Source organism: Sus scrofa, chromosome 14 (genome assembly GCF_054392235.1).
Source record: "Sus scrofa isolate SSC_HxYL_T2T_F1_AM1 chromosome 14, Sscrofa_HxYL_maternal_Yorkshire_Landrace_v2.0, whole genome shotgun sequence".
Lineage (NCBI taxonomy): Eukaryota > Metazoa > Chordata > Mammalia > Artiodactyla > Suidae > Sus > Sus scrofa.
Window position 1 is genome coordinate 47,282,980 of NC_139396.1, and position 25,204 is coordinate 47,308,183.

Here is a 25,204-nt window from a genome sequence, read left to right on the forward strand (position 1 = left end):
CAGCTTTCTGATGCTCCCAACTGAAGGATAATAAATTGTGTGCTGTTTTAAGCCACTGGGTTTGTGGCAAATGGTTCCATAATTGTGACCTGAGAATTCCAGAAGTCCCCTGCTATAGCAAGATGTTTATAAGATATATTTGCAAACTGTTACGGAGTTTGTTATCAGCTACTGACTCTGCAGGGGAAGGGAGCAATTTGTTATGCAATAATAGACAACTAGTACAGGAGATATATTTCTGGGAGAGCAACCAAGAAAATGGTAACTGCGGTTGCCTCTGGGGATGAGAATTAGACTGTTGGGACAAGAAGTGGGAGAAAAATGGACTCTTTGTGCTATGTCATTTGCTTACATTTCACTCTACCCTGGGGGTAGTTTTTGTATCATGTGCATGTATCTTTTTTTTGTCTTTTTAGGGCTGCACCCACTGCATATGAAAGTTCTCAGGCTAGGGGTCAAATTGGAGCTGCAGCTACCGGCCTACACCACAGCAACGCCAGACTCGAGACATGTCTGCAACCTACACCACAGCTCATGGCAATGCTGGATCCTTAACCCACTGAGCGAAGCCAGGGATTGAACGCACATCTTCATGGATACTAGTTGGGTTCTTAACCCATTGAGCCACAATGGGAATTCAGCAGGTATCATCCTAAATTTAAAAAAACAGGAGTTTCTTCTGTGGCACAGTGGGTTAAGAAGCCAACTGCATCGGCTCAGGTCACTGCAGAGGCTCAGGTTCGATTCCTGGCCCCACCAGAGTTGGGTTAAGGATCCTACATTGCCTGGCTGCAGCATAGGTCACAGTTGCAACTCGGAGTCAATCCCCAGCCTGGAAACTTCCATATGCCATGGGTGTGGCTATAAAAAATAGTAACAATAAAAAATAAATAAGAAGAATTAAAAACTAAAAAACAGAATAGAAACAGAATGTGTCCATATATGAAGACAGCGTCTAGAGGGGGCCCAACTTCCCATGATGCAGAAAGCAGGAGCGAGAGCTGGGAGATTAAACAAGGTATGATCCATGAAGAGAAACAGGAAGTCACCTTTAGCAATGAAACATCTGAAAATTTCAGAAGTGTGACACATTGTGCTGAGTGAAGTTTTATCCTGGTATGACGATTTCTGGAGATAACTGGGGGCCTCAAGTGACATACTCTCTTCTGAAAAGCTACCACTGCCACGGTGTCATTTAACTCATGTTTGGAAAAAAACACTCAGGCTCAAGGACAGCAGAATTACCTGCCCTGCCTTCACTCTGAGAGGCTGCTGTGCTCAGCAAAGTCAAACTGGCCTTGGAGGGGAAGGAAGAAATCTCCAAAAATTATAGATAAAGCCAAGAGGATGATTACATGCAAGTCCTTCCAAGGTCCAAGGAAGCACTGTTTAAAGTTCTCCCGTAGGAGTTCCCGTCATGGCGCAGCAGAAACGAATCCAACTAGGAACCATGAGGTTGTGGGTTAGATCCCTGGCCTCGCTCAGTGGGTTAAGGATCCAGCGTTGCTGTGGCTGTGGCGTAGGCCAGCAGTTGTAGCTCCGATTGGACCCTTAGCCCAGGAACGTCCATATGCCACAGGTGCAACCATAAAAAAAAAAAAAAGATAGCCCCAAAGTTTACAGGTGATTTCCCCACTGGTCATTCATCAGTACTGCAGCCAACCTAGCAACCTAATCTTAAATTATTTTTTTTTTGGCCACACCCGCAGCATGCAGAAGTTTCTGGGCAAGGGATCAAATCCTCACTACAGCAGTGACTTGAGCTACAGCACTGACAACATTTAACCGCTAGGCCACCAAGGAACTTCATAATTCTAATATTCTTTATTAAATCATCTACTCAACTCCCAGTCCTTGAAATACTATTTATTCAATTTATTTATTTATTTTTGCTTTTAAGGGCTTCACCTGTGGCATATGGAAGTTCCCAGGCTAGGGGTTTGAATCGGAGCTGCAGCTGCCGGCCTACACCAGAGCCACAGTAAATTGGAATCCAAGCCACATCTGCAACCTACACCACAGCTCTCAGCAACACCAGATCCTTAACCCACTGAGCGAGGCCCAGGATCAAACCCATATCCTCATGGATACTAGTCGGACTCATTATTGCTGAGCCACAAGAAGAACTTCCTCAAATGCTCTTTAAACTGACTTTAGCATCTTGGTTCCCTTATTAATAAATCAGTTGAATAAAACATTTCCTATGTGCTCACCTTTTTTTTTTGGCAGCTGCATGTGGAAGTTCCCAGGCCAGGCCAGGGATTGAACCTGTGCCACAGCAGTGACAACACTGGATCCTTAACCCCCTGAGCCACCATGGAACTCCTGTGCTCACTTCTGTATTTTGTAAGAGTCTTAATTTTTACCTTTTGAAAATTATACTTTGAGGGGTTCCTGTCATGGCTCAGAGGAAACAAATCTCACTAGCATCCGTGAGGACCCAGGTTCCATTCCTGGCCTTGATCAATGGGTTAAGGATCCGGCATTGCCGTGAGCTGTGGTCGGATCCTGTGTTGCTATGGCTGTGGTGTAGACCAGGAGCTGTAGCTCTGATGCGACCCCTAGCCTGGGAACTTCCATATGCCACATGTGTGGCCCTAAAAAGACAAAAAAAAGAAAAAAGAAAAAAAGAAAGAAAATAATACTTTGAGTTAAGAAATACACATCAGAAACATTCAGGATAATACCCTTAATGATGTAAAGACAGCTACATCATTAAATAGATAAATCCATTCTCAGCTGGCGTAGTTGTATCATTTTAGAACATTAGTCAGAAGAGCAAGATGATGTTGTTCCTTCCACTTTTGCGATGGATAAATGGGATAAATTGTTTCATCTATGTTTTAAGTTGACATTATAGGTGCTCTGGTTATCATGATTTCTTTTCTTTTCTTTTCTTTAATTTAAAAAAAAAAGTGCAGCCCTCCCTCGCCCACTGGTTTTCATGATTTCTGGGGTTGCAGCTTTGAAAAGAGAGAGGGTTTACCTTGCACAAGTCGGCCTCCTCTATAGAGATGAAGAGCCACGGCCGCCTCAAGGTTCTCAGCCTTGATGAAGTTTGCGATTTCAGATGGACTTCCAAAGTCAAAGGCATCTTTCAGAATACACACGTGGCCTGTAGCTTCTAGATGGTCCCTTTGCCAAAAAATAAATGGAGAAAGAAAAAGGCGGTAAAGACATTAAAAGGGCACAGGTTGCTGCTGTGGTTAAAATGTTAAATCAATCAAAGGATTATTTAAAGCAAAAGTTAATATTAGGAGTTCCCGTGTGGCTCAGTGGGTTAAGCACCCAGCATTGCCATGAGCTGTGCTGTAGGGCACAGACACAGCAGCTCGGATTTGGTGTTGCTGTGGCTATGGTGTAGGCAGACAGCAGCAGCCCCGATTTGACCCTTAGCCTGGGAACTTCCATATGCCACGGGTGCAGCCTTAAGAAGACTATATTTGTATACATATATATGTGTATGTGTGCTCAGAAGAGTGCTCAGAAATCACTTAAGGAAAAAACATAACAACCCAATTGAAAAATAGGGATCATCATAAAAGTTTAGTTCATACCAAAGACAGATGACCCCAAACTACAATTGGGCTTTTTAACTGAGCTTTTAAATACAACAAATGATGGTCAACTATGGTCATCCTTTTAAGGTAGACTATTTGTAAAATCAAAAAGTCTGCCTAAGGTTTCATGAAATAAACATTTCTATACCGGGGAAACTGGTACAGCCTCTTCCGCGGGCAAAAGAGCAACATATTTTAAATGCACAAACTCTGGAACCAAAGAAATCCACTTCTAGGAATTGATTCCAAAGAGACACGTAGATATGAGTGCAAAAACATGCACCCAAGAATAAGCACTAAGGCTGAGTGTGAAGCAGCAGAAAGACGACCCAGCCTCTGTGTGCCTCATAGGGAACCAGTGCTATTACGGCGCATATGAAGCCACCAAGTTCTGATGCCAAGAAAAGAAAGCAGATTGCTGTGAAGTAATTTAGAATGAACTCCAAGACACATTGTTAACGGAAAGAGAATTAAGTGTGTATAGAATATTTCTGGAAGGATACGTAAGAAATAAATAACAATGATTCTTGTTAGGTTTGCCGAGGGAGGAACGCTCAAGGCCAAGTTGGCAAAGCCAGAGATATTTACTAAGGCATCAGAGGGGCACGGGCTGAGCTCAAGAAGGAGCCAACCTTGACTGTGAGGTTATAAAGGATCTGGTGGGAATCTGTGCTTGGAGTTCCTGGCAGGAACTTGTGGCAGGAAAAATGAAGAAGGGGGAGGGGAAGGTCAAGGGAGGGGTAGGGGGTCGAGTCCCAGGACAGAGGGCAGTTAATCCTTGTAGGAGGTTAATCTATGCAGGCAGTTGTTTTCCGCAGGCCATTGTTTCCTGCTCCCCAACTTGAGCATCCTCCACATTCCTGGAGAGGGTGTCCACAGCAGATCTCCAAGGTGAACAGCCACATTTGGAGGTTGGGCCGGGGCAGGGGATGGGGGATGGCGGGGGGAGGGGGGGCTCCTGTCTCCATCCTCCTGGGAACCTTTCAATTCTATCTAAAGATGACCAGGGACCAGGGTAGAGGAAAGATTATCTTCTCATCACACATCCTTTTGCACAGCTAGCTATTTTAACCAGATGCACAGATTATCTTTTATAATTGTTTCGAGGGAGTTCCCATTGTGGCGCGGTTAACGAATCCGACTAGGAACCATGAGGTTGCGGGTTCGGTCCCTGCCCTTGCTTAGTGGGTTAACGATCCAGCGTTGCTGTGAGCTGTGGTGTAGTTTGCAGACGCGGGAGCGGCCCAAGAAATAGCAAAAAAAAGGACAAATAATAATAATAATAATAATAATTGTTTCAGGTTTCTGAGTGCATGTGTGTGCATGCACGTGTATGTGTATGAATATACAACCAATCCAATTAGGTCTCTATTGAATAAAACCCTCAAATGGCTCGGGATAGCCAGCACAACTGCCAATCCCATGAGAATGGGGGCTGGATCTGTCTTGCTTACCAAATAAACTAATGGCTGAATATGTCTCTGGGATCAAGTCCAAAGATGAGCACAGAGCACCCTTCATAGCCTGCATCCCCCCCAGAGCCAGGAATATCCCACTCCTGCCACCCTGATAGTCCTGCTCCAGTCCTGACCTTCTGCCTATAGGACGCCCAACATATCACACCTTCTGAGCCCCATGACCATGCCGGACCATGCCCAGTGCCAGCCTCCTTCACTGAAATCGAATAGCCCTTGCCCCTAACATAGCTATCCTCTCAATATTTCCATTGTGCTCTGAGCCTGTCTCTACCACAATCCCTCTGGGCTGCCCTTATACGAAAAGGGAGTCACCTGGTACTTACAGCTTCTATTACAAAATCAGCACCCAGGAGTTCCCGTCGTGGCTCAGTGGTTAACGAATCCGATTAGGAACCATGAGGTTTGGGGTTTGATCCCTGGCCATGCTCAGTGGGTCAAGGATCTGGCGTTACCATGAGCTGTGGTGTAGGTCGAAAACTCGGCTCGGATCCCAAGTTGCAGTGGCTGTGGTGTAGACCGGCGGCTACAGCTCTGATTAGATCCCTAGCCTGGGAACCTCCATATGCCGCAGGTGTGGCCCTAAAAAGATTTTAAAAAAAACAAAACACAGCACCCAGGTGACAATCAAGAACACTTAAAATTACCCTTGAAAAAAATCTCTTAAGTCACCCAGAAGAAGACACGGGCTGGTACCCCAGAATCATACCCCTGCCTCTTCCTTGAATAGAAACCAATTACTCTTATCTATTTCAGGAAGCAGCAGCAAAGAGAAAAACAACAACAGCAAACAGGAACCAGTTAGAGCCAATGAGATCCAAGGTGGCAGAGGATTTGACTTCTAGTGGACCAAGAGTTTCTTTACACTCTCAGTGTAATACATTAGCTAAATGGCACACTCACTAGCACCGCGACCACAACCAGTTGACAGTTGCCATGACAACAATCAGAAAAACCCCTACAAGGACTGAAAAGGAGAGCTGCCTCTGTACCAGGTCTCTACCACACCCCTGTTCTGAGATCACTCATGAATAATCCTCCCACTCTTTCCAACTCCCTCCTTTGTACCTGGACGCTCCTACGCTCCTTCGTATTTGAAGTCTCTACCCAAATTGGGCTGAGAAGTTGATTTGCAAACTAAGTTCCCCCTTCTCCATTCTTTGACCACTGAGTAAAGCTTGTGCTGTTTCCAGTCGCAGCAACAGTTTCGAAGCATTGGTCAGCCAATTCAGTAACAAAGGCACTACAGTACAAAGTTCCAATCCAACACAGCCATTTTTCCCCTTAACTCCAGCAATAATAAAGACTGTTATCCTCCACCCGAACACCAGCTGAATTAGCTGGCTTACAATTAGGGACAATATTAATGTTCAGAGTAAAAACAAAAGAAGGAAGGATCTGGAATCTTTAAGCAAAATGATCATAAAATGACCAACATGCTTAAATCATAGGAACCACAGGGGAACTCAGGACCTGAGAAAAAAACGTTAGAATCAGATCTTCAAGCCTGCATCCACTCTGGACAATATGATAGAATTACCACTTACACTGCCAAATGAATGATAAAATTTCTCTCTCTCTCTGTTTTCTCCTCTGTGCTGTAAATTAAATGCACACTGCTGCAGCTGTCCCTATTTAAAAGAAAGAAAAACTAAGGTCTTGAGACTTGAGTTGCCTTCAGCTACGGAATCGTATTGAGTATCTTGATCTTATCATGTCCAATGTTCTTGTCGGGCCAATCCTTGTTCGCCTGTCCCCACCCCCACCCCCCACCTCCTTTGGAAACGCTGATGGCAACTCTTAAGCAGAACCAGGAAAAAAACCACTAGGCATCAGCTCACTTTAGCGTAAACTTATGCAGCACACAAAAAAATTAGAATGTGACCTGCTTCTGAGCATAGATGAACAATTGTTATTCCATCTCCTTCAAACTCTGAGAAATGAGAAGCCAAAAACAAATGTGTTGATGCATGGAAAAAAAACAGGTTGAATTTTACTTAGGGAACCCATACCAGAGAGATTTCTGGCAGATATGGAATCAAGAGGGCAAGGTATATGGAATAGGGGTGGTTACGTTCAGACAATGGCTTCTCCTTGACCCATTAAACATATCTTCAAAGAGCATTTTGACACTAGCTTTACGATCTCATAAATCATCAAAAGCTTTTTTCTTTTTGATTTCTTTTTTTTTTAATTTTTAGGGCTGCACCCTTGGCATATGGAAGTTCCCAGGTGAGGGGTTGAACTGGAGCTGCAGCTGCCAGCCTAAGTCACAGCCATAGCAATTCGGGATCTGAGTCTCATTTGAATCCTATGCCACAGCCACAGCAATGTCAGATGCAAGTCCTGTCTGCGACCTGCACCACAGCTCATCGAAACACTGGATCCTTAACCCACTGATGGAGGCCAGGAATCAAACCTGCGTCCTCATAGATACTAGTTGGGTTTGTTACCACTGAGCCACCATGGGAACTCTTAGGCTTTAGGGAACTCTTATCACAAGAAGAAAATGTTTTTCTATTTCTTTCTTTTTGTTTCTACATGAGATGACAGATGTTCACTAAACTTACTGTGCTAATCATTTCGTGATGTATGTAAGTCAAATTATTATGCTGTATACGTATACCTTAAACTTCTACTGTGCTGTCCATCAATTATTTCTCAATGAAACTGTAAGATAAATAAGTAGATTAAAAAAAAAAAAAAAGACCCTGGTATTGAAGTGCTGGAGCTCAGCAAGATGAAGGCCTTTGTGTGACCGCCAGCATGAACTCCTGAGCCCCCCTTCGGAAAGGTAAACTAGAGAGAACACGGCTCCACTTGCCTTTATTGAAATAATAACACATTTTCAGGACCTGAGTTACCTCACATACTATTCCCGTGGGTGCATTTTGTAAACCGGAAAGCGTATCTACTTGTGAATGCAATTTTTACAGGATTCATATACTTAAGAGATAACTGCTATGAAATCACTCTTTTGATTTTTTTATTTTATTATTATTATTATTTTTTTGGCTGTGCCTTCTGAATACAGAAGTTCCTAGGCCAGGGATCAAACCCATGCCACAGCAGCGACCAGAACCACAGCAGTAACAATGCCAGGTCCTTAACCTGCTGAGCCACCAGGGAACTCTGAAATCTCTCTTTTTATTTTATTTTTGGATTTTTTTAATTTATTTTTCTTTTCTTTTTTTTTTTTGCAGGTTTTTTGGCCACCTCTTGGCATATGGAGTTCCCAGGCCAAGAATTGGATCAAAGCCATAGTTACAACTCAAGCCGCTTATGCAGCAACTCAAGATCCTTAACCCACTGTGCCAGGTCAGGGATCTGAACCTGCATCCCAATGCCCCAAGATGCAGCCAATCCTGTTGCGCCACAGTGGGAACTACTTTATTTATTCCTTATTAAAGTACAGTTGATTTATGATGTCCTGTCAAGTTCTGCTCTAAAGCAATGTGACACAGTCATACATATACACACATTTTTTCTCATGTTATTTTCCACCATAGTCTATCCCAGTGGTTGGATATAGCTGCCTGTGCTGTACAGCAGGACCTCATTGCTTATCCATTCTAAATGGAATAGTTTGCATCTAATAACCCCAAACTCCCAGTCCATCCCATTCCCTCTGTGCCTACCCCAGCAATCACAAGTGTGTTCTCTAGGTCTGGAAATCACTCTTTTCAAAAGAATGCAAGGAGTTCGAATTGTGGCTCAGCAGGTTAAGAAGCCAACTAGCATCCATGTGGATAGGGGTTTGATCCCTGGCCTCATTCAGTGGGTTAAGGATCTGGCGTTGTTTTGGCTGTGGTGTAGGCCAGCAGCTGCAGCTCCAATTCAACCCCTAGCCTGGGAACTTCCATATGTGGCAGGTGCAGCCCTAAAAAACAAAAAAATTAAAGAATGCAAAAAATACAGTGATGAAACAGGCAAAGTGTCTGCATCAGGAAGCGTCTCAAACCTAAATGTCTGCTGAGCTCAGACTGACAAAAATAAATGCATTCGGGGGGCGGTGAGGGGGTGGGGACCAGAAGACAGAAGGAGCCCTACACCAAACGGGAGGAAGGGTCCCACCTGCAGAACTTAGTCCTGCTTTGTCTAATAAGGCAAACTGGGCTAAATGAGCACCGGAAATGTGACAAGTCTGAACAGAGATGTGCGAAGGGCAAAATATACATACAGCCCACTTATAACTTTTGCATTGAGGACATGTCAAAATGATATTTGGACATACTCTTTTCATGAGAATGTATTATCAAAATTAATTTGATCTGTTTCTTTCTGCTTTGCTTAAAGTAACTACTAGAAGGTGTTTTTTGGCTTATTTGTTTGTTTGTATCTTTAGGGTTGCACCCATGGCATATGGAAGTTCCCTTGCTAGGGCTCGAATCAGAGCTACAGCTGCTGACCTATGCCTCAGTCACGCCAGATCTGAGCCATGTCTGCAACCAATACCACAGCTCATGGCAATGCCAGATCCTTAACCCACTGATCAAGGCCAAGGATCAAACCCATATCCTCATGGATAATAGTCAGGTTCTTAACCTGCTGAGATATGATGGGAACTCCAACTACTAGAAGGTTTTAAATGGCAACACGAGATCCTTAACCCACTGATTGAGGCCAAGGATCAAACCCATATCCTCATAGATAATAGTCAGGTTCTTAACCTGCTGAGATATGATGGGAACTCCAACTACTAGAAAGTTTTAAATAGCACACGCAGACTCCCTTTATATCTGCATTGGACATGTGAGCTCTGGACAGTGGGTACCACGTAGACATGCTTCTCAAAGGGGCCGGTTCTACCGATTCACCAAGAGAAGCCAGGTATCTGAATTTCTATGAAAAAAAACTTCCCAGAGTTAAATCATCGGCTCAGCAGAACCGAATCTGACCAGTATCCTTGAGGATTCGGGTTCAATCCTTGGCCTCATTCAGTGGGTTAAGGATCCGGAGTTGCCATGAGCTTTGGAGTAGGTCGAAGATGCGGCTGGGATCCAGTGTTGCTGTGGCTGTGGTGCAGGCTGGCAGCTACAGCTCCCATTTGACCCCTACCCTGGGAACCTCCACATGCCGCGGGTGCGGCCCTAAAAAGACAAAAGTAAATAAATAAATAAAGACAAAACAGAAAACAAACTTCCCAGTTTGAACCACCACCCTCGAGTTTATCTCTTGCTCTGTCAATGTCAACAACATTTGTTATTCCCTGGTGCCTTCAGAAGTTCAGGGGTCTGCTTTTCCCCTTTCCTTTGTAAGTAACAAAGCTTCCACTCTGAAATGAGTTAGCTCCACAGCATTCATTCTCACATCCTCCCTTCCTGTAGCCTTGAATGTGCCTTCACTCATTTGAGCAGGTTACTCCCAACCCCGAGATCCAAGCAGTTCTTCCCAAACCACCCCCTACCCCAACCCCAGGCTCATGCATACTCCCACCCTGAGGTATGCAATTCTGGGACCTGGGGCTGCCCAACCTGACCAGAACAGGAATCAGACCCGGGAAACAGGGAGCGGGCACACCTGTCCTTACCGTCTAAGCTGCAAAATCAAGCCTGAAGCCGGCCCCACCTCCATACTTTTTATAGGATAAGCTGCTAAATCCCCTTCATTGTCCAGGCCGATTGGGGTTGGGGTTTCAATTATGTAAGGCTGAAAATCTCTGCCACGATTACAGACCAGCAGCTTAGAGCCTTTCTTGTTCATGTATATAAAATCCGCTTGTCACATCAACCTCTTCAGAAGCCACCTGAGTCTCTGACCATGGCTGGTTATCTTTCCCCCATACCCCTCCATCACTTCCAAGGCAACAGTCCTCTGACCTCAGAGGGTCCCACAGCCCCTCCGTGTCCCCAGTTTTTATTTGTAGAAAAAGGCTTTAGTCTCCTAGACCTGCCTTGAGTCCCAAAGGGCAGAGACTCAAGCAGTTACGAATTAAGGAAGGAAGGAATGCAGAAACAGAGGAAAAGCAATCAAGAAACAGTAGTTCAGCCATAAAACAGAACTCTAGATTCTCCAGAAGGGACAGAGATGACAATCTGATGTGTACCTCCGAGTTGTTCTATAGGAAATAAGACCTCCCACCCAGCTGAGGATGGTGACTACACCCTGAGCCTAAGCCCTGGACCAGACTGAAGGCTAATGATTGAGATTCCTGGAACATCACCCTGTTACCTCACCAGCAACACATCAGGAGAAAGGAAAGTGCCCTGCAGCCCTCACCCTAAATGTTACCTTTAAAAACACTTCCCTAAGAGTTCCCATCATGGCTCAGTAGGTTACGAACATGACTAGTAGCCATGAGGACTCACGTTTGATCCCTGGCCCTGCTCAGTGGGTTAAGGATCTGGGGTTGCCATGAGCTGTGGTGTAGACATGGATTGGATCTGGTATTGCTGTGGCTGTGGCGTTGGCAGGCAGCTGCAGCTCCAATTTAACTCCTAGCCCGGAAACTTCCATATGCCACAGGTGCTGCTCTAAGGAGAAAAAAAAAGAAAAAAACCATTTGTGGCGGGGGGGTGGTTCATGTCCTTTGAGCATGAGCTATCACTCTCCTTGCCTGGCACCCTGCAATAAATGCTGTACTTTTCCTTCACCACAACCTGGTATCAGTAGCTGGGCTTTGCTGCATGTTGGGTAAGTGGACCCAAGTCTCCACTGCTCACTCAGCAACAAAAAGCAGGTGCAAGATCATATATGTTGGAGTTCCCATTGTGGCTCAGCAGGTTAAGAACCTGACTAGTATCCATGAGGATGTGGGTTCCATCCCTGGCCTTGCTCAGTGGATTAAGGATCCAGTGTTGCTGCAAGCTGTGGTGTAGGTTGCAGATGCAGCTTGGATCTGGTGTTGCTGTGGCTGTTGTGTAGACCTGCAGCTGCAGCTCTGATTTGACCCCTAGCCTGGGAACTTCCACATGCAGCAAGTGTGACCCTAAAAAGAAAAAAATAAAAAATAAAAAGATAGCTGACATGTTCTCCCCTCTGCTGCATCCCAGGTCCTTCCAAATTGTTTTGAAGTCTATACCCTCCTTTCCTTCCTGTGTCAGCCACCTCAGTCCCTCTCCCCACAATCCTGTTAGCATTCAATCCAGCACCTTCACCATGACAATGATGGGATTAGGCTTCCACCTGCCAGGCCAGCTGCTCTCATTTGCTGGATCTCAGCACTTTGGCTGCCTCTGCTTCTCAACTCCACCAGCACCTTCCTGCCTCAGGGGCTCCACACATACTGGTCCCTTGGCTGGGAATGCTGTTCCCAAACTCTCTCCCTCTTCACTCAGCTAACCCATAAGTTTTAAGTCCCAGCTTAAAAAGTTTTTTCTCCCATGGAAAAGTTCCAAGTGAACGACTACTATTCATAGTAGACAGTAAGTGGAAACAACCCAAATGTCCTTCAAACTGATGGATGGACATGCAAAATATGATGCCCAACCATGGAATATATTGTCCAACTATAAAAAAATTAAGTACTGACACATTATGCAAAGTCCTCAAAAAGGAGCACATAGTATATGATTCCATTTCTGTGAAATGTTCAGAACAGGCATATCCATGGGAACAGAAAGTAGATTAGTGGTTGTCCAGAACTGGGGAAAGGGGAAGGTGGGGGTGAAGCTAATGGGTGTGGGGTGTCTTTTGAGACAGCTGAAAGTGTTCTGAAATGTGACAGTGGTGATGGTTGTATGACTTTATGAATATACTAAAAACCACTGAATTGGATGCTTTCAAAGGGGGAATTTTATGATATGTGAATGATATCTCAATAAAAAAAAATTGAATGAGCAAGAAAAAGCTATTTCTCAGTGGAGCCTCCCAGACCCCAAGAACTTGGTCTGTCCCTTGACCTACCCCCCTGTACTTCTTCCTAGTGCTGATCATATTTGTAATTAAATAATCCATGTAGGGAGTTCCCCGGTGGTCTAGTGGTTAGGCCTTGGCACTTTCACTTCTGTGGCCTGGGTCCAATCCCTGCTCTGGGAACTGAGCTCCCACATCAAGTCACTGCAGGTTGTAGCCAAAAATTAAAAATAAGTAAATTTCATTTAAAAAGACCTGTGCAGGAGTTCCCGTCGTGGCGCAGTGGTTAACGAATCCGACTAGGAACCATGAGGTTGCAGGTTCGATCCCTGCCCTTGCTCAGTGGGTTAAGGGTCTGGCATTGCCATGAGCTGTGGTGTAGGTCGCAGACGCGGTTCGGATCCTGTGTTGCTGTGGCTCTGGTGTAGGCCGGCGGCTACAGCTCCAATTTGACCCCTAGCCTGGGAATCTCCATATGCCGCGGGAGCGGCTCAAGAAAAGGCAAAAAGACAAAAAAAAAAAAAAAAAGAAAGAAAGAAAAGAAAAAAGAAAAGAAAAAGACCTGTGCAATTTTATGTTTGTGCTGGAAGGTTGGAACCTGCTTTTGGATGACAGGGCTTAGCATTGACTGATGTGCTAGAAATCTGGAGGCTGAATGACTGCGGGCCTCTGCAAGGTTCACCAGTCCCTTGCCAGCTCCCCTTACAGTGCCCTCCCAGAGCTGTGCCCACTGGAGATACTGGATAATAAATATTTGCTGAATGACAACAGTAACTGACAATTATTCTTTGGGGGAGGGGGAAGGAAATGGCCTCTTCCCACTGACCTAATGTATCTGTGCAGTTTCCTCAGCATCTTCTTTTTTTTTTTTTTTTTTTGTCTTTTTGCTATTTATTGGGCCGCTCCCACGGCATATGGAGGTTCCCAGGCTAGGGGTCGAATTGGAGCTGTAGCTGCCAGCCTACGCCAGAGCCCAGCAACTCGGGATCCGAGCCACGTCTGCAACCTACACCACAGCTCACGGCAATGCTGGATCCTTAACCCACTGAGCAAGGGCAGGGACCAAACCCACAACCTCATGGTTCCTAGTCGGATTCGTTAACCACTGCGCCACAACGGGAACTCCTCCTCAACATCTTCTAAAGAAAAACTAGAGGAGTTCCCTGGTGGCCCAGGGGTTAAGGATCCTGTGTTGTCACTGCTGTGGCTCAGGTTGCTGCTGTAGCTCAGGTTCAATCCCTGGCCTGAGAACTTACATATGCCTCAGGGACCCAACCCCCCCGCCAAAAAAGTTTTTTCCTGGTTACTCCAGAACAAGTCATGGGATTAGCTCTGATTTTTAAAAAAAGAGAGAGGGTTCCTATTGTGGCTCAGAGGAATCGTATCCGACTAGTATCCATGAGGACACAGGTTCGATCCCTGGCCTTGCTCAGTGGGCTGTGATGTAGGTTGCAAGACGCAGCTGGGATCCTGAGTTGCTGTGGCTGTGGTGTAGGCCGGTGGGTGTAACTCTGATTGCACCCCAGCCTGGGAACCTCCATATGCTGTGGGTGTGGCCCTAAAAAGCAAAAAATTAAAATAGCTTTTAAAAATTTTTAAAAATAAAAGAGAGAGAAAAACGAGATGACTTGAAAAGGCTGAGGCTTTTCTCCTTCCTAAATGCGTGGTGCTCACAACTGAATTCAGACTTACACCAGCAGACAGTTGCTGGGCACTAGAGTCAGAGTTACAGTGGGTGCAATGATGTTTGCCTTTCTTCATTTTTTTCCCTTCCAGTGAGCTTCCACCAGGCCTCCTTATCTAAAATGCTTCCCATTCAAATAAAAACTCTTGCACATGGTGTTCTGGATGGAGGGAGAGGAGAACATGCAATCACACCTCACATCCATTGGACAAAGTCCCCACTCTCAAAACGGGGACATCTGCATCCACTCCAGTGCCAGGATGCTCGTGCCAGGACGGTGCTGACCCTCAGATCTCCCTACTCGGGACCCAGGAAACCTACATCCTTACTTCTTCTTTCCCGTCCCTCTTCCTGCCTTTCCCTGAATCCTTAGCAGAGCTGCACTTAAGACTCAACCTAGCAAGTGTCTGATCATCCACAGCTGGGGTCAGAAAACCTTCCCTGGAAATGGCCAGAGAGTAAACACCTTTGGGTTTGCAGGTGGATGATTTCTGGCCAACTGCTCAGCTCTGCTATTTATTTTAGCCTAATAGGAGGTGCCCTTTGAAACTCTGATCTTGCAGTTACTTCATCACCAAAGCTCCAGGGTGAAATTTGTTTTTTAATCCAGCATTTGCGATTTTTTTTTTTTTTTTTTTTTGCTTTTTAGGGCTGAAGCTGTGGCATATGGAGGTTCTCAGGCTAGGGGTCGAATCAGAGCTGTAGCTGCTGGCCAATGCCACAGCCACAGCAAGGTGGGATCCAAGCAGCATCCGACCTACACCACAGCTCATGGTAACACCAGATCCTTTAACCTACTGAGTGAGGCCAAGGGTCAAACCTGCATCCTCATGGATACTAGTCAGGTTCATTACTGCTGAGCCATGACAGGAACTCCTACTTGTGCAATTTAAATGTCGACCTTTGGAGTTGCCTGGTGACCTAGCCGTTCAGGATTCAGTGTTATCACTGCTATGGCTCAAGTTTGATCCTTGGCCCAGGGACTCCTGCCTGCCTCAAGCGCAGCTAAAAAGGAGATAAATAAATAAAGTTCTACCTTTAACTGTGAGAACCAAGTTGAAGCCGTTCGCCCCATTCAGAGGATCCTCAGGATTTCTGGGTCTTTCAGGGGTTAGAGGTGTGTGGGGAACCATGGTGCCCTGGCTGGACCAAACTCTGGCTTCTAGCTGAGCCAAGTGACACAGTGGGGACAGAGAGCACATGGAGACGAAGACGGCAGGGCTGCTGTGAAGAGCAGGCTCCCTAATTCAGGTCCACATGAGGGCCCAGGTAACCATGCCAGCCAACCACACACTCTAAACATGGCTCCTTCTTTCCCAAATGCTGTGCCATAGCATGTGTGAACAAAACCTTTGATGTAAGTCTCTGAATTTTGGAGTACTTAGGAGAAAACCCCAGAGAGTAGGCCCTGATTAGAATATTTAAAATTCTAGTGAACAGCTCCTGGGTTAGAAGGTAAGGTTACCTTGGAGTTCCTGTCCTGGCTCAGTGGTAACGAATCTGACTAGCATCTGTGAGGATGCAGGTTCGATCCCTGGCCTTGCTCAGTGGGTTAAAGATCTGGCGTTGCTATGAGCTGTGGTGTAGGTTGCAGACGCGGCTCGGATCCCGAGTTGCTGTGGCTGTGGTGGAGGCTGGTGGCTACAGCTCTGACCAGACCCATAGCCTGTGCCGAGGGTGCAGCCCTAAAAAAAAAAAAAAAGGTAAGATTACCTTACTCAGGGCACACTGATTATACGAAAGGAGATAAGGGGCCACACAGACATCAAAGCAGTCACCCTCTAGTTATCCAGCCCCAGACAAATTTCCCCCTAAAATGCCTTCTCCATTACCTACACCTTCTAAAAAAAAATATATATATATATATATATATATATATATATATTCTTTTTCAGGGCAGCACCTGGGTCATATGGAAGTTCCCAGGCTAGGTAGGGGTTAAATCAGAGCTACAGCTGCAGGTCTACACCACAGCCACAACAATGTGGGAGCCAAGCCGAACCTGCAACCTACACCCCAGCTTGCGGCAGCGCCAGATCCTTAACCCACTGAGTGAGGCCAGGGATCGAACCCGCAACCTCATGGATACTAGTTCAGGTTTGTAACCCACCGAGGCACAACGGGAAATCTTTAAAAAACTTCTACACCAGCAGGGGCCTAAAGTTAATACAAAGACCCCGATGTTCCCCAGTTGGTATTCTCTCAATATTTTTCCCCCTATTGTGAAGGAAGTGACGGGGGTCTTTCCCTCCCTCACTTCTAATGAAGTTAATTCCTAGGTAGGGACCCACAAAATAAAGGCCAGCCTATGGCCCGGCTGACATCACAAATCTCAACCTAAGTCAGTCTCTGTGATAGGGACGGGCCTCCCTGTCAAGGAAACTGAACACACACGGGTAACAGACCCCAGCTCCGCGTGCGCTAGGGTGCTGACCCAGGAAAACAGGACCTGCTACTTATAACGAAATCCCCATGGCCTAGCCAGCCCTGTTTCCAAGCTGCTGCTTCCAAGACTCTGTACAACTCAGTCTCACCCAAAATCCCTCAGAAGTGCGCTAGGCTTGTAACCGAGCAGGACCCTGGGAGGCCTTCCCAGGGTGCCCCCCGCCACGTCTTCCCCCTGCCTTTTTATCTATAGGAAAACCTTAGTCAAAGAAACGATGTAATCAGAAGTGAAAAAAAAAATACAGAGAAAAAAGAAAATAGTAATAATAATTTAGCCATTCAACAAAGTCAAGGATCCTCAGTTAGTTCTTCAAAGACTAGAGATACTATGCTGAGCCATGTCCTTGGAGCTGTTTGGCAGGTGCAGAAGCCCCACCGGGTGGAAGAAGTCAACTGGACACTGCCCACAATCACGTAGATCACAGACCAATTGGAAGCAGAAGGCTGATGACGCTGACTCCCAATGACCTCACCACCCACCAATCAGGAGAAAGTCCACGAGCTGAGCACGCCCTGCTCCTCAAAGACTATAAGACTCCTCACTACCCCCTCCAAGGTGGGCACAGCCCATGAGGCACAAGCCGGCTGTGTCCCCTCTTTGCCTGGCCGTTCAAGCTAGTTCTTCTGTTTCCGCCAACTCTGTCTCGGGGTTACTATTTGGCATTCGTGCACAGCTCAGATTTCAACAGGGTGGTTGGGAGGCCCTGTTCCCCCCAGTCCATAGACTGTTTTCCTTTGAACAAAGGATGTTGAAGTTGTTGTTACTGTTGTTTTCCCTTCAATAAAGGACAACAGACACTACTAAATAGTATTTACTTTTTTTTTTTTTTTAATGTCCTCACTTGCAGCATGTGTTAGTTCCCAGGCCAGAGATTATGAATCCAAACTGCATTTTCAACCTACATCACAGTTGTGGCAATGCTGAATCCTTTAACCCACTCTGCCAGGCCAGGGATTGAACCCTCACCTCTGCAGTGGCAGTCAGGTTCTTAACCCACTGTGCCACAGCAGAAACTCCAAAATTTTACTTTTCAAATATGTCAATTCCAAATACCATCTCCTCTGCCACCCTCCTAATCCATCCTTCATGCTGCAGCCCAAACCATCTTTGATCACCTATAAATGTGATAGGGTTGCATGGTTTACTTCTGTTCCTGGCACCAGACTGCAGGTCCTGGAGTTTCCTGGTGGCCTCGAGGTTAAAGGATCTGGCATGGTCACTGCTGTGACTTGCTCCTGCGGCATGGGTTCGATCTCTGGCCCAGAAACTTCCACATGCCAAAAACAAAAATTGGCAACAAAAAAAAACAAAAAAATCCCTGCAGGTCCTGTGTCACTTGGGTCCTGTCTAATCTCCAGCCACATCGGCTAACTCCACCAAGGGTAGGGTTTGTAAGCTTCAGTACTACTGACAGTATTTTCTTGTTTAAGGCCATACCTGTGGGCATATGAAAGTTCCCAGGCCAGGGATCGAATCAGAGCTGCAGCTTCTGGCCTAGTCCAGAGCCACAGCAATGGCAGATCCAAGCTGCATCTGCAACCTTGCAGCAACACTGGATCTTGAATGCACTGAGCGAGGCCAGGGATCGAACTCAAATCCTCATGCATACCATGTCGTGTTCTTAACCTGCTGAGCCACAGCGGGAACTCCAGCACTACTGACATTTTGAGTTTCTTTCATCTTTATTGTGGGGCTGCCCTCTGCACTAAAAGGTATTTAACAACATCCCTGGCGAATATTCTACACTAAGTCCACACAACTCAGTTTCAGGAGGGATAAGCTCTTGTCTGTATCCTACTTGCTGCCCCTCTGCCCATGTCACCCACCTTCACATTGACCTTTCCCCACCTCGCCAACTGCTACAGTTCATATTCTCATGAACAGTCACATACTAAGCACTAAGACCTGTTTCGAAACCTTGACAAGGTACCAATTCATGTTTGATTCTCATAACAAGCCAATGAGGCCAGTCTGAGCTGCGATTATGTAGCATAAATCTTAAGGATTTTAAGCCAGTGAAGGCAGGAAGTCTGTTTCAGAACTTGCGTTTTTCTTTCTTTCTTTCTTTCTTTTTTTTTTTTTTTTTGTCCTTTTTGTCTTTTTGCCATTTCTTAGGCTGCTCACGCGGCATATGGAGGTTCCCAGGCTAGGGGTCTAATCGGAGCCGTAGCTGCGGGCCTATGCCACAGGCGCAGCAACGCAGGATCCGAGCCGCATCTGCAACCTACACCACAGCTCAAGGCAACGCCGGATCCTTAACCCACTGAGCAAGGGCAGGGATCAAACCCGCAACCTCAAGGTTCCTAGTCGGATTTGTTAACCACTGCGCCACGACAGGAACTCCTGGAACTTGCGTTTTTCTATCAGCTTATGATACCCGAAAGGTTCTCCCATCTCTAGCCTGGGATGGCTCCCTTGCCTATATGTTCCCAGAGCATTCTATAGGTTCCTAATAGATATGCCTATCCCACGTCAGCATTACTACTTACATAACAGATGTTAATTCACAACTACACGCTTGAGTGTGCAAGAATGGGCCCTTTTCTTCTTCTTTTTTAAGGCTGCGTCTGTGACACATGGAAGGTCAAATCAGAGCTGCAGTTTTGACCTATGCCATAGCCATGGCAACACCAGATCTGAACTGCATCGGTGAATACCGGATTTTTACAGAGACAATGTCACGTCCTTAACCCACTGAGCCACAATGGTAACTCCCCTTTCATCTTTTTGAACATCTAACTTAGCTAACTCAGATACCTTCCCCTACTAGAGTGATGGGAACCTCCATCCTATTCATTTTGGGAGGGGGTCTCCCCTCCCTGGCTTCCCACAATCACTTGGGGGTCATAGGAGACTTCTGCAGAGAAACTTTGAGGAGATGCTCTGGTTCTCACCGCTTCTTGGCAACTGGCTCCCAGGAAAGTCTGTCACCATAGAAACCTCCCTCCTCTCCCCTTCAGGACGCCCAGTATCATTTCCTCAAGGAACCTAGGCTTTCACAAGACAGATGATGTCTTCCAGCAACTTCCGCTTTTTCCTTTTTCTCCCCCTCTACCCTAGCAATCCTTCCTGAGAGAAAGGGCCACGAAAGGCTGGTTCTGAAGAGAGACCAAAGCACAAAGCACAATCTTGATTCTGTTTCAGGCACAGCCAGGGAAACAAAGAACAAAGTGACCAAATGGCCCTGCACCCCTGCTTAATGTCCCTGGAAGGGCCTGCCTGGTTCTGCTTGGGGCCCTTTGGTCGGCGCAGGCCTCTGGAAGACTTGGGCTCTGGTGTGCAGCTCAGGTGAGAAGCAGAATGTTAAATAATGGATGTTATCGCTAATTTCCTAAGCACAGACTAGTGGCACAGGCTCACTGGGCCTGGCCTCTCCCTCTCTGACCTCCTTTCTCCGCTGTATTCGGGAGAGCATGGCTTTCTTTCTGTTTCTCAAACCCCTCAAGCCTCCCTGCCCCAGGAGCTGTGTTCTTGCTGTTACTCCATCCTGGGACCTTCCAGATCCCTGGGTGCCTGCCTCCTTCTGTCACAGAGGCCTTTGCTTAAATGTCACCTCCCCAGAGAGCCCTCCTCTGAACCTGAGGCCAGAGGTAGATGGGCTCTAGGACAGACATTTGCAACTAGCCTCTTATTTACACCTCTTGAGGCAGGAGACAGGTATGACTATCCTCTTGTTTACACTTCCTGAGGAAGGAGATAGATGAGCTCAAGGGTAAACACTTACAACCAGCCACCTGTCTAAATTTCAAGATAGAAATAAAAGGCACAAGGCAGATAACTGGTCCTTGTCTTCTGTGACCTTGTTAAACAATGTGATGACAGGATCCAAAGAGGGTCTGAGCCCTGCTTGGACAGAAGAACAAAGAGGTCATGAACTCCCCATCCTCAGGGTCAGGGAGACCCCAACTACACACGTGCAGAGAAACCTCTCTGGGTCTACAAGGGGGAAGGGGGGGCCAGGCCATAATAAGCCCAGATAACCTTCCCACCATGCTGTGCTTTAGAATCCATCTTGGCCAAAAGATGTACACACAAATCCAGGAGGGCCCTGGGTCTGTGAAAGATAAAACAAGTTAATTGATCAAAGGAAGACAAAGACCCAGAAGAAATGCCCCATATAATTGGTTTAAGTCACCTTTATGGCGTGCTCCTCATTGAGGGGGATATCCGCACCCTCACTCCCCCTTTGGGTGTGTATTACTGCTTTACTTCTGCCTTAGATAAATAGACTAATACTGGATATTTCATGCTCTCCCACATGTTGCACTGTGTTTCTAACAATAAACTTTACACCTATTTTTACAGTCTTTGCCTCCTTGAAACATTCTTACCTTCAACAGGGGGCAAGAATCAGGGCAATTCTGCTTTCAGCCCCTAACTAGGGGCCAGGAGTCCTGGTTTTCATCCAGGCTACTCAGGTTCAACTCCTGAGCAGAGAATGAAGATCTTGCTTCAAGCCATCACCCACTGCTGTCTCTCTGAAATCAAACCCACAGCCCCAATCCCCTCCTTCATTTCTGGCTACCCCCCGACACACTCCCACCCCCTCGAAGTCTCTCTCACCCACTGAAATGCGCCTCATGAAGGCAGAGACCACAGAGTCCTTCCTGGCTGCATATGTCCAAATAAGTGGCGGCTGTGTTGCTAACTCAGATGTTAAGATAACCCCGTACAGTGACAATCCCCAAAGGAAAAACCTAATGGTAACTTCAGAAGACTGATGGAGCCTGAAGGTCACTCTTGATGATGATCTCTAGGACTAACATGTTGGAGGAGGGACATGAAAGGGCTAGTGTAGCCCCAACTACTCATTTCCATGATGAGGAGACAGACCCACAGAGGGGATGTCAATTGAGAAATTTCCTGAAACAAAGTTTGTTTAAAAAAAAAAAAAAAAAAAAAGGTTCCAGGAAAACGTCATGCCCTCATCAGCTCCCTCCCTGCCCTGAGGGCTTACATTCCAAGGAGGAGAAGAGAAAACCTAGAGCAGTGAATCTAGAAAACAAGATAACTGTATAAGATAACTAGGCAGGGAGAGGGAGAAGGTTCTATGGACGGCAGGATCCAGGAATACTGGATCTGTGCTTTTGCTGCATCCTCGCCTGGATATTTTGGTGCACCCCCACCCCACCCCCAGACTCCTAATTTATCCCTCCCCCACCATGCCCCAGCTTCAAGGAACCTTCCCCCAAAACCAGGCACCCAAGATTCTTTGCAAATGTCATTCTAACAGGGAGGTCTGGGGGTATAAATTAGGAGTTTGGGATTAACATATACACATGACTATATATAAAATAGATGATCGACAAGGACCTACTGTAGAGCACAGGGAACTATACTCAATATTCTGAGGAACCTATAAGAGAAAATAATCTGAAAAAGGATAGGTACATTTATATGTATAACTGAATCACTTTGCTGTGCACCTGAAACTAACAACATTGTAAAGCAACTCTAACTCCAATATAAGATAAAAATTAATAATAATAACAGAGAGGCCTCCCTGGAGCATCCTGCTTAAAATAGCACATGCATACAAGCTGCCTCTTGCCAACATGGATATGTCTATAGGTATCACTGCATATATCCATGTGCTTTTATTCTCTCCCTCCTCCACTGAATGTCGAGTCCTGAGGCCCCGACTTGGTGTTTCGTCGCTGAGTCCCCAAACCTAGGGCGCTCAGGATCTCTTGAAAGCAGCAATGAAGACGGTCCAGCGGAGACGTGAGCGATGAGCGCGGAGCAGCCTCCGCCGCGCTGCCTCCCAGCGCCCCGGCTCCAGCTGCATCACCGGCCGAGTGGCCTCGGGGGGCGCGTCTGCACCCGAGCGCCAGGCGGGGCCCAGGCACCTGGGCCGGAGCTGGGCCCGCGCGCCCCTTGCCGACCGGCGCTTCCCAGGTTCCCCGCGCCGCCGGCCGGTCCGTTTGGGCGCGCGGTCCGGGGAGGCTGGGCCGCTCCCCTACACCTTACCCCGCGTCCCCGCCGGGTACCCCCGGGTCGCCGCGGCACCTACCGGATGCGCTGGGCCGTGACGGCGTTGCCAGTGTGCCGCCGCAGCACCGCCAAGAACAGGAGCCGCATGCCGCCGCCGCCGCCGCCGCCGCCGCCCGGCCATTCACCGCCCTGCCGCGCCTGGGCCCGGGGCGGAGCGGGGACGCGGACTGGGGCGCAGGGGCGGCGGGCGTCCGGGCTCCCTGAGTGAGCCCGCCGCTCCCCAGGCCGCGCCCACGCTCGCCGGTTCCGGGGCCGGGGTCCTGGACGCGCGAGGAGGCGAGGGGGCGCGTGCCCGGGGATGTCTGAGGGAGGTGGTGGTGCAGGGCGCGGGGCCCCTCCATGGGGACCAGCTCCAGGGCTTCCTCGGGTCACCTCCCGTTGGGAACCAGAAGAGACCCTGGATGGACTCCCATGAGGTCCCAGGGTGGCCGTGCGTCTGCTCCCATAGGATCCTGGGGTGGCCACAGGTCTGCTCCCAGGGGGACCAGCAGCAGAGGTGGTTTCGGGTCCCTTCCCTCTGATATGAGAGGAGGGTGGCCACAATCCCCTCCCACAGGGACCAGGGTTGGCCACAGGTCCCCCCACCGCAACACACACACACACACACACACTCACACATGCGCGCGCGCAATGCATTGCTCACATGGGGACCAGGTTGCCACTGCTCCCCTTCCATGGGGGCAGCACCAGGGGTCACTGACGAGTCCTTCCCACCAGAGGAGGCCAGGTGGACACCCAAAGGGACCAGGAGGACCACTGCCCACTCCCATGGGTACCACCACAAGGGATTTCTGACATCTCCTAAAAACGAGAGATCTGGCCATATTAGGCCATCATTCCCAAAGCTGACCTGGCTAAGAAGCAGCTGCCACCTTTAGAGTTGAAAGATAAACTGTGGCATATTGAAAAGTTAATTTGAAAAAAAAAAAATCATTCCAGTTTGGCAGCACCAAACCGGAAGTGGCTAGGAGCACCCCACAGAGGGGAGCTGAAGAGAGACTTTTTTATAGAAAAGGTAGAAGAAAAGTAAGGAAATAATTGATTGGCTATAGCTTAAAGCCTAGTTGGTTCTTTGTGATTGGTTGTCCTTAGGTTTCCATTCCGTAACCTTGAGGCATTTACAGCTTTGGTTTTTGGTTTGCTTAGGACACACCATGGCATTTAAAGTCAAGTGGCCTCCTTGTCTAACAGATGGAACCTGAGCTCTCCAGTGGGCATAGGCACAATTCAATTCCTATATGAGTTCAACCTGTATTCCTGTTTTTAGAAGAAGTTGAAGCTTATATCTTGGCTCCATAGTCACCAGGGACTGGGAATTCTCTCTTTCTACACCACCATCATAGTGTTTGGCCTTCGTTCTTTTTTTTTTTTTTTTTTTGTCTTTTTGCCTTTTCTAGGGCCACTCCCTCGGCATGGAGGTTCCCAGGCTAGGGGTCAAATCAGACCTATAGGCGCCAGCCTACACCAGAGCCACAGCAACACAGGATCCAAGCCGAATCTGTGACCTATACCACAGCTCATGGCAAAGCCAAATCCTTAACCCACTGAGCAAGGCCAGGGATCGAACCTGCAACCTCATGGTTCCTAGTCGGATTCATTAACCACTGAGCCACAGCAGAAACTCCTGGCCTTCATTCTTAATGATGGCCTCTTGGTGCAATGTGACAGCTGCAGCTCCAGCTATTATATTCCAGTCCAGCAGGAAGGCTCCGCCCCCTCCTCACCTCATGACTCATCTGGGACTGTTCTCCACCTCCCCTCCCTCCATGCTCTCTGACCCATCTGGACCGATCCCAGCCTATTTTAGGATTAGGGAGTGGTCAGCCCCTCCCATCACCCAGGTCCAGAGTTCACCCAAGTCTCTAACCTCTGCTTGCCCTGGACAATGTCCTGCACAGGGTAGGGACTCAATAGATGTTTGCTGAATTAAATGAAATCATTGAATCTGCTCTGTTGTGTAGGCTTATTCCCATGAGAATGCATTCCTGCGTTTTTAATGAAAGTCAGTGCTGCTGTGATAGAATTTGCTAGGCTGAAACTCACTTTTATTTGATTTTTCTGGAATACACCTGTTCCATGAGGTAAGTGATTCTGACATATCTTTGGGGGCCCATTACTTTACCCTTTCATGGCTTCCGTTTACCCATTTGTAAAATGAGGAGAACTATAAACAGTATCATAGTTAATTAGTTCATTTGGCTGAGGTCTTTTATGATTCTCCCAAGTAGGTAATATAAAAGGGTACAAAGAC

General features: G+C 47.2%; 1 protein-coding gene across 5 annotated transcripts in view; it reads right to left on the minus strand.

Annotated features, from left to right (window-relative positions):
- GLT1D1 (glycosyltransferase 1 domain containing 1) overlaps window positions 1-23,412 on the minus strand; it is a 129,574-nt gene extending 106,162 nt beyond the window's left edge. For 3 of the 5 annotated variants that reach the window (XM_084994332.1, XM_021072863.2, XM_021072862.2), the window contains exons 1-2: window positions 22,973-23,068; window positions 2,987-3,135 (exon numbers count right to left, since the gene is read on the minus strand). In XM_084994332.1, the coding sequence (XP_084850458.1) occupies window positions 2,987-3,135; window positions 22,973-23,040 (217 nt within the window). In that variant the 5' untranslated portion in view covers window positions 23,041-23,068. Of the gene's footprint in view, window positions 1-2,986; window positions 3,136-15,978; window positions 16,199-22,972 lie in introns of those variants that run through there. The other 2 variants (XM_084994333.1, XM_084994334.1) reach the window with 2 other exon arrangements.
- Between the last annotated feature and the right edge of the window lie 1,792 nt (window positions 23,413-25,204).